The sequence below is a fragment of the Arctopsyche grandis genome, chromosome 9 (genome assembly GCF_051622035.1).
Source record: "Arctopsyche grandis isolate Sample6627 chromosome 9, ASM5162203v2, whole genome shotgun sequence".
Lineage (NCBI taxonomy): Eukaryota > Metazoa > Arthropoda > Insecta > Trichoptera > Hydropsychidae > Arctopsyche > Arctopsyche grandis.
In genome coordinates this window covers 7,327,332-7,343,526 of record NC_135363.1, presented here as the reverse complement: position 1 = coordinate 7,343,526, position 16,195 = coordinate 7,327,332, and the positions used below count along the sequence as shown (strand labels likewise).

Sequence of the window (16,195 nt, the reverse complement as noted above, 5' to 3'; positions counted from 1 at the left end):
CGTCAACTTGTTTGTCGCACACATTTCCATACATTTTTTCGTGTCGCGCGACTAGTCGGCCGACAAAGTTGCACGGTGCGGTCCGGCCCTTACGTAGGGGTGGTTGGAGTATCCAAATGAAAGGTCAAAGTCGCTTCACAGCATTTATAGACTGATTAAGGTGGTCCACGAGCAGCTAGCGCTCGTTCCAGAATGATCTGATATGACCTAAGTACCTCTTTATAAAGGGCAGGGCGCTCACTGTATCTTCAACGCTCCGTTTGTTTAGTCACATCTATTGTTTAGTGACGTACTGTCTCACTGTCTCAGACACGCACAGTCTCATGCTTTCGTTTGGATTCTGGGAACTAGCGGAGATGCCGCTAGGCCTAATCCAGGGGTCTCCTTTGTCCACTTCCGAATGTATTTTAGGTGGCGTATAATCTCCGAATACAATTAAAATGGCGGCTCCTCTTTGACTTTGCAACCCAAAATTCATAAAAAGCTTCTTTCATTTCCATTCCCGGAAGTTATTATGAGCGAAGGTTACAGAAAAATGTTAAATTCAAAAGGAAGCCACTATTTGAAAAAAGGTTTAGAACTTATGGTGTATAATATGGAGATGTGCTATTTTTTTATTCATTTTCTGAGCGTGTTTTCCGATATATTCGCATTATGCTTCGTACGTGAATGTGGGCTTTTGTGAAAAGGTTAAAATAGGGCTCGTTGCATTGTGTAAGAGGACGTACCATCTTTTTATATGAATCAGTGAACAGATTTTCCGGTGAATAGACCGACGGTGGAAAATAAGGACCGCACTACCTTTTCACGGATAAAACTGTTATAAAATTTATGGGTTGGACCCCCCAAATAGACTGAAAATAATTCGCACGCCGTATTTCGATACCGGTTGTGTGTAATTGGTGTCGGGTACAATTAGCGACGTGTCAGGGTAAAGTGTGTTGTGCATAAAAATTCAGGTAGGGGAAAAATCGTTAAATCGTGTAAACAAATTAGCGTTGACAGGGCAAGTTTTCCCTCGGATGCCGTTAGAGCTTTTCCCGTCGAAAGCTTTCCCTCCCCCTGAGCGAGACTTTTCCGAATGGTTATGTTACGGTGTCGAGTGGACGATTTATCGCATCAAAAGTTTGACAATCGTTGAAATTTGTCGACAAAAATAATAATAAAAAAAAAAGAATCTTATTCCATTACAATAAATTGGAAATGATTCATTGTGTGCTTTATTTTTATTTCAGAGCCCATAATATAATACATTTCTTACAAAGTGTACGATTTTTTTATGTTATTAATCGCTCTTGACGTCCGTAAATCAACTTAAAGATGATTAAATTATTCGGTGAAAAATTCAGAAGTATACTGATTTCACGAGGTGAACGATATTTAATTTTACCGTAATTACAAATTAAATTAAATTGTTTCGCAATTTCAATTTTCTTTATTAAATTTGGCTCTTATTAATATAATAGGATTAGAACGATTTCAATTTACATACATACTTTTATTTATTTAAGATTATTTTTACTTAAATATTTTTTTTAATAAAGCATCAACAAGCCCCAATGTATACGGTCTTGAATTTTTAATTTGATATAAAGCACAAATGAAATAAAATTGCTTTGAAATTGTTATTATAAAAATAAAAAAAAAATTTTAAACGTTTGCATAAGTTTGTGTACGTTTATTCATAAATTACGTATGAAATTCGGGCATGAGTTTATGCAATTGACGAGTTTATTTGATGTTTCAATGCTTTTTATCGTACATAAATTATTTTCACGGTACAATTAAGATCTATTTTATTAGCTGCCAATGCAGTGATCATAATCCATTTCACTAATTATTTTCTTTATTGGTTTTTATAGTATTATCTTATTTTATATTTTATTTAATAAAAAAGCTTAATTTGTTTATTTATTTATTTAAATATTAGCCACAGTGACATTACAGAAAACTCACTGTGACCAGACATATGAGCATAATATAATTACTATCTATAAGAAAATTAGTGAGACGTCTATGTTATATGTAGATAATACATTTTTGAAATCATATTCAAATAGTGGTGACATAGTGGGTATAGAAGTTTTTTTTTCCAATTTGATGGAGGAACCGCTTCAAAAATGAATTCAGATGAATTGGAAAACTCTGATAGGAAAAGATCGACTCGGAGTCACAAATATCCAGCAGCATTAAAAATTATACTCGCAATAAATTCTTTTCAATTGCGGTCAGCTCACGGGATCGAATCCGGCCACCTGTCGGTGCTCAGTATCAATGCAACCACCGTGCCATGTTGCTGGTAAAATGTAAAATTCTCGTAATTGTCCATAACATAATAAATTTAATACATATACATATGTACATTTATTATTTTAAACAAAATTTACCAAATGGGATCGACAAGCTTTCATTTTCTCATTCTGAACTAATTCAATTTAAAATATTTGGCAAAACATCAAATAAAAATAAATATTTTATGTTTAATTAAATGTTTAATGTATTTATATAAATAACCAGCAGAATAGCACAGTGGTTGCATTCATTCTAAATACTGAGAGATCCCAAGTTCAAGCCTTGGTTTGACCTCGATTGAAAATAATTTATTCCGAGTATTTCAGCAGTGCTGAGCATATCAGACTTGAAAATGTGTGACTCCAAGTCAGTCGTTTCCTACCAGACTTTGCCGATTTCTTTATCGAAATGGATCCTCATCAAATTTGAAAACCAACCTAACTACATCCTATTTGTCATCACTATTTAAATATAATTTCAAATTATACAAATATACATATATTTAATTTAATTTTTTATTTTACATATAAACAAGGAAGGACTAAAAGTTAGACCCCAATTCGCCTTCCTAGATAATTAATTACAAACATTGCAGCACTTTTTATTGCATAAATCGCTGTATTTCGAGAGGCTGAAGAACACGAAGTTAACAATAAATTAATTAATGAATTAATCCATACAGACATCTATGGATTTAGACTTGTATATACATATTTACATATTGTACATAAATCAAATTCAGATATTTGTGATATAGCGGGTACGATAATTTTTGCCAATTTGACACAGGAACCGTTTCAACAATGAAAGCAGATAACTTGGAAAACTCTGATAAGAAACGATCGACTTGGAGTCATAAATATTCAAGTCTGACCAGCAGTATTCAAGATTAGTACGGGATCGAGCCCGGTAACCTCTCGGAACTAAACTTAAACGCATCCACCGAGCCATACTGCTAGCTATATATGTATGTACATACATATATACAAGTTTAAAAGAGTGTCGCTTAGGGCAACTGTACCAATGGTGAAATGTAAATTATAAATTTATGGTGTTTATTTCAATTTTATAATTATTGATATATGATTAATCGTCAAATAAAAATATACGATAAATATATACATATATAATATTATGTATATATGCCTACATACATATATGTGTATATTTCTTTATTATTAAATTGACACGCTGAAGAAATTCCACTTTAAAAACAATTTCAAAGTGAATTTTAAATTTTCCAATGTAAAACAAAAGGAATAATAAATTAATCTGTTCATTTGTTCTTTTTTTCAGGATTAGTTCAACATTTTCACGCGAACAGTTTGTCGATTAATAAATAAATAATTTTTAATACGTAAAAAGTAAAGTGCATATACATACATATATTACGCGAAATCCGATTAGTGCCCGTCAAACAAATATAAAAATAAAATATTTTGCTTAATTATTTTCAAATAAAAAAAAATTAATTTCAGTCAACGCGAACTTTTTATACCGAATAGTGAACGTTTCGATGAATTTTAAATTATGAAAAATATTTCCATCAATTTGAGCTGAAATATTATACATAAATTAGTGCGTACGCGTGTGTGAGAGTGTTTGTGTAAGTGTTTGTAGTAAGTTGTTAAACAAAATGTCGACTCGCACGGGAACCACGGCTCTTGGAAGTTCTGGCAGAACCACAACCGGAGGTTCTTCCGTGGCCACTAGCCAAAGGAAGCACAGGTCCAGATCTACGACCAGATATGCTGACTTGGAGAAGCCCAAGAAGAAGAAGAACCTCAGTGGAGCTACCAGTCTGGTCTCCATACCCAACACCATCAAGCTGAGCATGCTAAACAGCGGTCTCATATCCTTCGGTGAGTCCTCTAAATCTATTCTTTCAATAGTTCTATAGACATTCCCCAGCCTTTCGTAAAGCGTTGCTGTTCTAAGGAGGCTTTCGTTTTTATTTACACGTGTAACGAGATGGTGAAACATTTTGAACTCACGTGTTCAAAAATGTGAAATATTTTATACATATGTATTATTTTCGACTAGAAACTCTTTTGTTTATATCTTAAGGGTATAGACGTATCGTTGTAATCACCGAGACTCTTCACAATATGGTTGCTAGTGATTCTGCCATAGAATATTCTGGTTAGTTTGTTAGTAATTTCTACGTAATATCATTCGGAGACTATAGTTTTTCAGGTTTGTGTTATTAATGGGCGTTTTTAATATGATTTGATTTTGGATTAGGATGGTGGAGATAATAGGATGTTTTTTGCCAATTTGATGAGGAATAGTTTAAACATTGAAATGATATAAATTGGCAAACTCTAATAGGAAATTATCAAAACCAACAACCTCTCGGTGGTTATCATTAACGCAACGCTATGATGCTGGTTATTGTTCTTGCACCAGCATCTATGCAGTGCCGGCCTTACACCCGATGGCGCCCTCGGGCAATTTTTTCTAAACACCCTTAGAAAGAAATTTAGCCTTTGGCGTTCTAATCTAAAATTTTGAATGGATTTTGGCGCTCTAATTTTAAATTTTAAAGCGCCATTGGCGCATCGTTCGGCGCCCTAACTTATTTGGCGCCCTTGGACGTCACCCGACCTAGCCCACCCCTAAAACCGGCACTGCATCTATGTATATCTTGCAACTAAAGCCAACACCAATATACATATGTATATAAAAACCAGCCGCAAATAAAAAACATTTATACATATACTAAAGAAGGAAAGATTTTTGGGTGCTACTTTAGTATGCGATCTACCGTCACGTTCACTCAGTTCTCGCGTGTGACACTGCGACTGAATAATACTGATCCTAACAACTCGATCTTAAATGAATAGGGCCAACCTTAACCTAACCTAACCTATCCTGACTCTTAAATAAATAGGTGTTGGATGTTTAAAACAAAAATTGTAATAAACATTTCGTTGTTACGATACAAATAAAAAAAATAGTTACTAGAGTAATAATACTAGAGGTAGACCGCATACTAAAGTAGCACCGATTTTTCTCTATGAAGAGTGAGTAGTTATTGAATGTGCCTAGCGTTTATGGGCGGAGTGTTTATGTACTAGCTAGCGTGTAACCGTATATAGGGCACTTGTCCTTTGGCAGGGCTGTTGGGAATACGCATAATAAACGCCATTCTTACATCCCTTATATCCTGATACTACATATACATATGTATATATATATATATATATATATATATATATATATATATATATATATATATATAGATATATATATATATATATATATATATATATATATATATATATATATATATATATATATACTGTATATAAAATTAGTATGCGTGAGGCTATACATGGTTGAAGTGAATCTTTCGGGTTGTTTTTTAACAGCAGGTATAAACTCAGGGTGTATTCAAAGTTCCGTTACTTTCGTAACGGTCTAATCAGTTGAACTGCACCTAAAGAAGTTTCATTAAAAAAAATATACAAAAATCTGTCATTTTAAAATCCAACTCAAAAGCTTAATGCATATGTAAGTCTGCAACATTTGCTTAAATAGTCATTGCATTGCAGTTTTCTTTTGCATTTTTTTTTTAATTTTGTTATTTATTTGAAAATCATCGTAATCAAATATAGGTTTGCAACCGCTGATCTCGATATTTTTTATTTTATTTTATTTCATAGAACAAGATTTTAAAATCCACAGTGACATCTGTAGATAATTTTTTGCAGCATTTAATCAATCAAATTGGCGAACTTAAAATTAGCAAAAGAGATAGGAAAAGAGTTCAATTTTATAGGAACCATTTCAATAAAAATCAGAAAAATTGGCAAACTCTGATTAGAAACGATCTACCTGGAGTCACAAACCAAGATCTGACCAGCAGCGGGCCTCTAGTGGGACTCAAAATCGAGACCACTCTGCTCGAAAGCATAATATGCTAAACACTAGTCCGCGCCGCTGGTTGTACATATGTACATACATACATATGTATATGTATTGTATAATATTATATTTATCCCACACTCGTGTAGGGAGTACCAGTGTGTTATGAATGAATGGATCAGAGCACTCTATTGTTCCAAATGACCCGTATTAACTTTGGTCAACGATCCTTTATACACGTACATATTATATTTACATATGTACATATGTATGTGTAGTTAAATGATAAGTAATTTACTGAGTCCGATTTGGGATAATTATGACGTCACGTCTTATGTAATACAAATATAATTATGTAAAAAAAGATGTTGGGAATGTAAATTTAATGCGATGAATTTCAGATTCCACTCAAAGGACTGTTTAATTAGCATTAAAAGGGGTTGAAAGTGCGTTCCGGCAAATAAGCGGTCGTATCCTTGAGGGGGTGCGCTGAGCCTGCAAGACCTTTTTTGGGTATGAATTTGTCGGCAGATTTTTAATCCATTTTTAAGAAAAATAAACATAAATTTGTAAATAATTTGTCTTGGAAAGTTCGTATTTCCATTCTTATTACCGTTGGTCTAATCATACGATAGGATATTCGTTTCAGGCCATTTTGAAGTTCTCTCACTATTATTTGGATTCAATTTATCGAATATAATATTTATGTTTTTACTACGGTCTACTTGGCTGCTATCTGAAAATGTATATCAAGATAATTATCAATAATTGCCATTGTAATAAATAATGATATTTAAAATTCCTATTTAATACTGTTTGCTTAATTTATTGATCCGATTAAATGGTAATCAAAGACGGCTGAAGTCGTATAAAAGTGACTTCGATTACCTGCGATTGGAACCTAATTCAATGAAAACATTTCGTGAATATTTTCTCTTTATGCATAATACATCAATCACTGACATAAATTAAATTAAGTCCAAAAAAATCGTCTTTAAAAGATCAATAAGTATATGAATGTACATATGTACATACATATATTAGGGTTTATGATATCCCGGAATTTTTTGATTTCCAGGACACGGGACGGAGCTCGGGATCGTTTCTAGGATTTCTGAGATCTCGGGATATACATATGCTATTAATTTTAATTTTTTTTTTATTTATTTTAAAATAATATTAAATTTATTTATTTAAAAAAAGTAAACAATCAATCTATTCACTGGAAAAAATGTAATAGTAGAAATAAATTTATTTGAAATACAATGTAGATTCTTTAGAGGAATAAAATATTTAAATAAGAATCCGACAGCTCCTTTCTAGATTTGGCCCAAATTTTTCCACGAATGGAAAAAAGCTCTTTCAGTTTCGGTCCAAGTTGGTTTTTAGTCATTTTTAACAATTTTTTCTTAAATCATGTTTTTTTCCTGTCATCGTGTATATTTTTATTTATTTTTTAAAGTCGAGGCTATTTTATTTTTTCATTATTTTTTAGTTTTTTTTTTGATAACTCTATATTTAATTTTTCATTCATCGTCAAACACAATTGTCTCATCTTCATCAGAATCTTATAGAGTTTTAGCAATCGTCAATGCAAGAAAGATACACAATTCATGATTGTTTCATCGAAGGATATAAAGAGAACATCCACTGTCTAAGTGATATTGTGGGTGAACAATAGAGACCTCCGGATTATGCTAACGAGACTCAATAAATTACTTATCAGGGAAGTAAATGACCAAACAAAGGTTTTGCTGGAGTTCTCATAAACCCGGGCGAGTGCGTGCGAATCGCCAGGGTAGATTACGTGCCGAGACAGACACATTAACGGATCGGGGAAGCTATGCTGTTCAACTTGTTCTTTATAAGAAGGCGCACACGGTAGATTGGATTATTCTGGAGTAGGCGGTGATCTCGTGTGGACCTCCTGAATCGTTAAATAAATGCTGTTAAGCGACTTTGGCTTTTCATTTGGATCCTGAACTCACTCCTACACAAAAAAAAATCATTTAAAGAGTTTTGATATTTCGAGATGAGAATTCCCGGTTCACGGGATATCCAAAATTTTGTTAGCTCCCGGGAATTTCCATCCTGGGTCAACCCGAGCAGAAACCATAATTTATCAGTTAAAATTTCCCAAGAAAGTACACATACAAATAAATGTAGTCTCAGAACTTGATTTTCATATTGTTATTTTATAATATTGGTGCTATGATAAAGTATGATACGCAATGAAGGGTACATTTTTCAGAACTATGTGTATGTACATGTACATATATGCATGTACGTGTACAAAAAAAATGCAGAAACTTAGACATGGGTCTTTTTGAATTGACTATATTTTATTATATCAAACACGTATGTAAGTATGTACTGAATATGATCGTTCGCCCGGGTGAATGGAGTTTTATACAGTCTCATTTGTCACATTGTAAATTTCTCTTTTGTGGATGACGTCACCGCGTAAGGGCAAGGGCGAAGCGTAGGCGGGATCTATTTCCGTATTTCCGTTTATTTTTGTTGGAGCTTGTTACTTACATACATGCGTACACATATCCCTGACACTAACGCCACCAAAATATCGAAAATTTACAACCACCTATGTACATTAATATGTATGTATGTACATACTTAGTAACAGTCGATCAAACTAGGAAAATGACAGGTGTCCTTGGAGCACAAAGCCGATTTGGCTAAATTTAGATAATTAATGCAGTTTTGTTCTCATATGAAAACATTCAATCACATCACATTTATTTGTTGACAACAATGTACGATTGTTATTAGTTACTAGGTTTATGTCCGTTGAAATTTCAACGGGTGCTTTCGGATTGATACGTGATTTAAAATAAAGTTACAATATGAATAGTAATAATTAATCGGAATCGGAACTGAAACAGTAATTCTAAAAGTAAACTAAATAATTCATGTGTAAGGTCGAAGACAACTGTAAAGCCGCTGTATTCCAATGTTTAATTTAATGCATACAAAAGTTTGGCTATTATAATAAGTTTACAAAATGTAATACTTTCCGATTATAAACAAACGCTCATTGACCTCGCAACATTGAATATTATTATTACACATAATACACATTACATATGTATATTATGTGTATTTTTAACGCCTTTCCTGAGGAAAGCGGTAGCCGAGTTGGCAGTGTACCGCGCCAAGTACCAAGAAGGTCTCGAGTTCACCACCTCGCGACTTCAATTTCAATATATTTTTAAAATATCGTTAAAATATAATTCATTTTAATTAAAAAATATATATATTTAATTGTTTAATATGAAAAAAATGGTTAAAAACCTCGCTTAATAAAATTATTATAATTACGTATTTTTATATGGCGAGAACGAAATTTTTCAATTAATGTTTTAAAAAAAAGGATAATTTCAAAATTGGACGAAAGTAGTTAGCTCACCGAACTCAGATATACCTATAAGAGGATATTTCTGTTCGAGAGTTCACCGGTTCGACACCGCCCACGGCAAGTCTTGACGAATGAATTTATACAAAGTTTGAGCTTTTTATAAATTATTTACGATTCATTAATTATGTTCGGCTAGCGTTAGGACACACACACATACATGCACACAGATTAGCGTCTTTATATATATAATAATGTATAACTTAACAATTCTTTTTTTTATCATTTATATTTATTTCCCCATGATGTCATTACGGGTTGTCCTTGGGTGATACTTATGCTGTTAAACTTTACATAGTACAAGTTTGTATATAAATTTAAAGATGGAAAATTTTGAAATCATATTCAAATAGTGGTGACATAGTGGGTAGGATGTTTTTTTATCAATTTGATGGAGGAACCGTTTAAACAATGAAATCAGATAAATTCGCCAACTTTGATAGGAACCGATCGACTTAGAGTCACAAATATTCAAGTCTGACCGGCAGTATTAAAGATTAGCACGGGATCGAACCCCGTGCAGTGCTACAGATTAAAATCGTAATAAATTATTTTCAATCGAGGTCAACCCACGGCAACATCTTGGTGGTTAACATAAACGCAACTACATACCAAGCTATACTGTTGGATAAATATTTAGCTAAATAAATTTACAATTGAAAGACAGGTAGTTGGGGTTTAATTATGAAGATTGTCTTTTTTACGTTCAACCTCTTTGATTTCTTGCAATCTTTGAAGTGCTGCCATGATAAATTAGTTTTTCTTATCATATTTTCTATCGGACAATCTTCGAGTTGGTTCCTTGTCGAATCAATGATTGATAGTAAAATAAAAATGGGAGAAATTCTCGGAGAGGGAATATGACCGTTACCTATGGGCAAATGTGGCGGAGGGATTACCGCGTTGACGAAACATGAAAGATTAATCCAAGAGGTCTTTCATCCTCATCATTCGAGATCAGCTTTGGGCAGACCTCGTTTTCTATTCATATCCTCAAAGGGAAATGATACAGTTTGGGATATATAACGTCTCGCATAAAGGTAGGAATAATAATAATGGTATAGTGAACAATATTACATATTATAGGTTTTGTGCATTTCAATGGGCTGTGTGCACGTGTGCACGACGTGTACGTATTATCGTCCAGCTATTGTGTCTCCATATTAATTATCTCTTTTCAGCGGGTGGTTATTTTACTTTTATATGAGTCTTTATTATTTTATTTTATTTTATTTTTACATATATACCAGGAAGGCCTTACAGGTAAATACCAATGCGCCTTCCTGGCCAATTACAAATACAAATACAGCATTTTTATTATAAGTCGTTGAATTGCGAGACACTGAAAAAACTCGCAAATTATCGAGACATCTATGAATTGTACATATTTTTTTATTGTACATCAATCAAATTTTTCAAATAGTGGTGACATAGTAGGTAGGAAGGATTTTTAGCCAATTTTTTTCCCGGGAACCGTTTCAACAATGAAATCAGAGAAAATTGGCAAACTCTGATAGGAAACGATCAACCTGGAGTCACAAATCCAGGTCTGACCAACAGCATACTCTGAAAAATTCATTTTCATTCAGGGATAGAACCCGGCACCTTCTTGACGGTAAGTAGAAGCTTAACGTCCGAGCTATGCTGCTGGCTAATGTACATACCTTACATGATTATATGTACATACCTTAAAAAGTAGCGGAAATCCAATTTTCAGTTCCAAAAACAATATTTCTGTTTGACTTAATTGACATTTGTATTGTTATTAGTTATTTTAATTTTTGATGTGTCCAGAAATTCGGCAAAGCAGAATATACGTATTACAGGCCACCAGTATTTTAAAATATTGCATTTTTAAAAATATTTCTCGAAATGTAGAAAAGTGGACTTATGCCACTTTCAAATATAACGGCACATATAATATCTGACAATTGGGGCATGTTTTTATTTTATTTTTATTTATAACGTACTCTTCGTGCACCCCCGTTTTATGTTGAAATATACATTCATACATATGTATGTATGTCTATGTATATATTATATGTACAATGTACATATGTAAATTCAAATAAATATTTAAAGTGTCGGTCAGATTAAATAAATATTGTAATTACATGCATTCGTCGAAAATAATGATGTAATAATTTAACGAAGTATGTACATATATGTATATACATATGTAAAAATAATATGTATCATCCACTGCAAAACTAATTGATAAACGGATCCAATCAAATCGAGTGTGTGTTAGAAAAACGACATTTTCCACTAAATAATCAAGTAATTGTATTTATGTTGGTTTTTGGAATTCCATCAGTGATAAAATTTCTCATTTTTTATTTATTGAATTCGTTCCCTTATTAAGTATTTACATATGTTATTATCGTTATACATACAACTTCGGCTTTTCCATAGCTTTTCAATATTGTGGGCGAATCCGTGTACATATAAAATAATAAATATAAAATGTATAAAGACAATTCAATGTGTACTGTAACAAACTACGTTACATAATACAGAACTGTCGATATTAGAAATACGACACTATCGCAATTTAAAATTAACTCGTACGTACATACATATGTATGTATGTATTTTATTAGCACAGCCGTAAGATATTTAACATTCTAGTAGTGTATTACGAGTGTTTAGAGAGAAGGGCTTTAACTTCTGACTGCGAACTGAAGATAAATATTTCTACACCATATATGTACATATATACATACATACGTATGTGTGTGTGTGTGTGGATACTATTTATTAATACAAGTGTACCTGTTAAACATTAAATACGAAAGTTCTCGTCTCGCTTTACGACCTTTTACGTTTGTGTGCGGGTGAGAAATTAAACCGACGAAAAGGTAAATAAATTTACCTAATAAATCTTGTCCTTAGGACACACCGAGAGGTAGTGGGGGAGGAGGCAGGTTAACGAAAAATGGAATGGAATGGGGGGGGGGGGGGGGTTATAAGAAAACGTGCAAGGGCAGGCAAATAAGAACACCCATCCCTTCCACCCGATAAAGGTAGTATTCGGTCTCTTTTCAGAGACGAGCAGGCAATAAGGGAAGCCAATGTCGAATTGGACGGGACTTAATCCCGTGTCTGGTATTGATGAGCCGGACGACGCGGACATCCTAGCAAATGAAACCTTTACGCGACCTTTCGGTCGTAAATTAAAAAAGGAATTGGTACCTTGAAAAATCACCAACGTTGTGTTATCACAAAATACAGAGAAACAAGTAATTACGCAAGTACAAATTGAAAGCATGTCGTCTTCGGAATATCGGAAAAGTGTTTTCCAAGCTCATTTTGACAAAAGTATCCTCTTATTAGTTATCCTCTCATTTTAACAAAAATAATTGGGATATAGGGGGGAGGGGGGTTGTTTTATAATTGTTAGATAATAGGAGTATCCCCATAATATGATATTATACACTTTAAGAATATACTAGAGAGTTTTTCCGACTAAATTGAATACTAAGAACGAGAATTTAATCAAGATAAAGCCGTATCATCCTGTTCACACTTTCTCTCGGCTCCATGAGGCGTTATTTTTCTGCATTTTAGAGATTATTCGGTATTATTTGTATAATGGCGGGGAAAGGATTTATTTCATTCAAAAACGTAATTTATTAAAGCAAACAGAAGTGGTAGACGTTTTAAATTTTTCATTTTAATACGTATAGTTTTTCTCTCATTTTAAAAATATATATGTTATCATATATGTACATATGTATGTACATCACATTATTTCATAGTGGAAAATGTCACTCTTATTTCTCTAATGTTACTACAAAGACGTGAAACATATTACAAACATATTGCTTACAATCAATCCTATAATAGAATTTGTCACATTGGAAAACAAAGAAGAGACTAGATTCGATTATTGATTTTATTATTCATTCGTTATATCATCGCATTTTTCTCGTCCATAAAATAAACTAGTGGTTGGCATATAATGCTTTGAACAAAGTGGTCACGGGTTCAAATCCCAGTGGTTTCTGCTGGCCAGACCTTAGATTTGTGACTCCAGGTCGATCGTTTCCTATCAGAGTTTGCCAATTTATCTGATTTTCATTGAAACGGTTCCAAAAAATTGGCAACCTTACTCATTTTTACACAAATCTTTAGTTTTCAGTAATCTCGAATTTCACTGAATTGCAAAAAATGCTGCAAATTTACAAATTTAACCTCTACAAATGTCTCTGTGTATGCTAATTGATATGTTTTTAATTTTTTATAATACTAATAATATTTGGATCAAATGTACAATGTTTATCAGCAGGAAAGTGCATTACTTGTTAGGCTTCCTGGTATAAATTAATTGTAAATAAATAACCATTTCCGATTATTTTTCATGTTAATATTATATATGTTTAATTATTATTACATGACGGATAAGATGAGCTTTTTGCATTTTTGTAAAAAAAGCGTCACTTCGACACCGGAACCGGACGTTGCGTCGGACCAATTAAAGTTTTCCAATCTAAAGTTTTCGCGACTTTAAGATGTCGGTCTTCATTTCCACCTCCTTCCCCATCTCGTTTTCCGTCTCCCCGCTCACCTTAACTTCAGATTATGAGGTGTGATTTATCAAAAGTTGATGAATTCAAAACCTCCCTTGATGTGGGGGAGTATTATATTATGAATCGACAGTTTCAAAAAAAAAATTATTTAGACTATGGGTAGCTTTGTGAGGTTGCTTTACAGTACTTAAAAACTTTTTTACTTTATTGAAGTTACGTAAACAATACAGAATTATTTGGAATTTGTTTCGCCTTTTGACTTTGATTAGTAACTTTAAATTCCTTTGTTCAGTTATTTAAATTAATGGCCAGGAACTACAATAAATGGCTAATAAGTTAGAACTACAATAAATGGCCAATAAGTAAATGATCAATACATTTTGATCAGTTGACAAACGGTCAACGGGTGGCTTTAGAAAGGAATATATACATGAATTAAAATAAATTTATATGTTATAAATACAATGTAAGGTAATTTAAATAATAGTAAAAAGTCGAGCGCTCATTGAACGCCTCCCGTTCGCCCGTATCGAAATGATAAATGAATGTGTGTGTGGCTTCGTGGATGTGTGTATGTATGTATGTATGTGTGTGCACGTGTCCGCCACATACCCACACATATACATTGCGTCCGTTTTTATATTTATAATAAATGTTAAGTTAAATACGTAAATATGTAAATGTACATATGTATATCGATTGGTCAGTATTTTTATTTTAACAATTATTCATCTCATTTATATATTAACACTTGTCACACTGAGATGGATAGCGAGTGACCAGGATTTTATTTTATTTCTCCAAATACATAAACCTCATATTTTATGTTTTCTTCGTCAAAACCTTTACGATTCAAACTATGTCATTGCAGTATAAAAACATTGATCAATATCAATACAAATAATTTCTATTCTCCGGAAGCCCCTTGCGAAAGTGAATCGCAGATGTGAAAGAGAGTGGGAATTCTGTACGTGCCGTGCTCGACGGTCAGTGTAAGAATGATAACTGTCTTGGAATGATTTTTTTTCATATCTTGCACTTATTTTCTATTATACGACGTTTTATACAGGATAAAATGATTTTTATAGTTATTATTTATTTATTATTATTATAAGTTACTGTTTTTGTTTTTAAGTTTTCTGTTTTTCTGTCTGCCTTTATGGTGTCGAGACGTGGACCATGAAGGCGGCGGATAGACGGAGAATCGATGCCTTCGAGATGTGGTCCTGGAGACGGCTACTGCGCGTGCCTTGGACCGACAAACGCACGAATGTGTCTATTCTTGAAGAATTGAAAATCAAGGATAGATTGTCAACAATATGCCTGAAACGTATATTGCAGTTCTTCGGCCACATTGCACGAAGAGGTGAGGAGAGCCTGGAGCGGTTGGTTGTGGTTGGTAGCGTCGAAGGCAGAAGAGCCAGAGGCAGATCCCCCGCACGCTGGACTGACCAAGTATCTGCAGCGACGGGCGCTTCCACGGTAGCAAGTCTTCGCCTGGCCGAATTTAGAACTGAATGGAGGCAGCTGGTTGACCGCACATCATAGTCACGATCCTCAGTGATGAGGGAACCGACAGCAATATTATAAGTTACATTTTTAATTAAAGTGTTAATGTATTATGAACAAAATATACATACATACATATATGTCATATGTATGTATGTGTTTCAAAGGGTTCGCTGAAATATATAAAGGACGTGTCTGAAAATTTAAACGAAATGTGTCTCATAATTTCTTGTCACATTTGATGAGCTCTAAGTTTTTGCTTCACTCGCGCTTTAGCTATAGACACATTGCCCCGGTACTGGGTCAAGACGAGCTCCTTTCCCACACGACTCGACCCCATCTTCTTCCACTTCCACTTTCCATATCTCCAGGGGATGGAGCGATGGAGATCGTGGAAAATATAGTGAGGAGCGAGTGTCCTGGATGTTGTCGGAGAACGTGTCGCAATCTCGAATTTCATATATGTATGTATGTACTATGTATGTACGTAGACTAAGTGAACCGTAGTCGTGTTCGGGCATGTGTAGACGCTCCCACGTTTGTTTGCGCCGAGCGGCGATTT

General features: G+C 33.6%; 1 protein-coding gene across 4 annotated transcripts in view; it reads left to right on the top strand.

The window, feature by feature from the left end:
- Positions 1-16,195, top strand: part of Ptp36E (protein tyrosine phosphatase 36E) — a 305,940-nt gene that overhangs the window by 24,400 nt on the left and 265,345 nt on the right. For 3 of the 4 annotated variants that reach the window (XM_077438565.1, XM_077438564.1, XM_077438567.1), the window contains exon 2: positions 3,589-4,154. In XM_077438565.1, the coding sequence (XP_077294691.1) occupies positions 3,929-4,154 (226 nt within the window). In that variant the 5' untranslated portion in view covers positions 3,589-3,928. The remainder of the gene's footprint in view (positions 1-3,588; positions 4,155-16,195) is intronic. The other variant, XM_077438566.1, reaches the window with a different exon arrangement.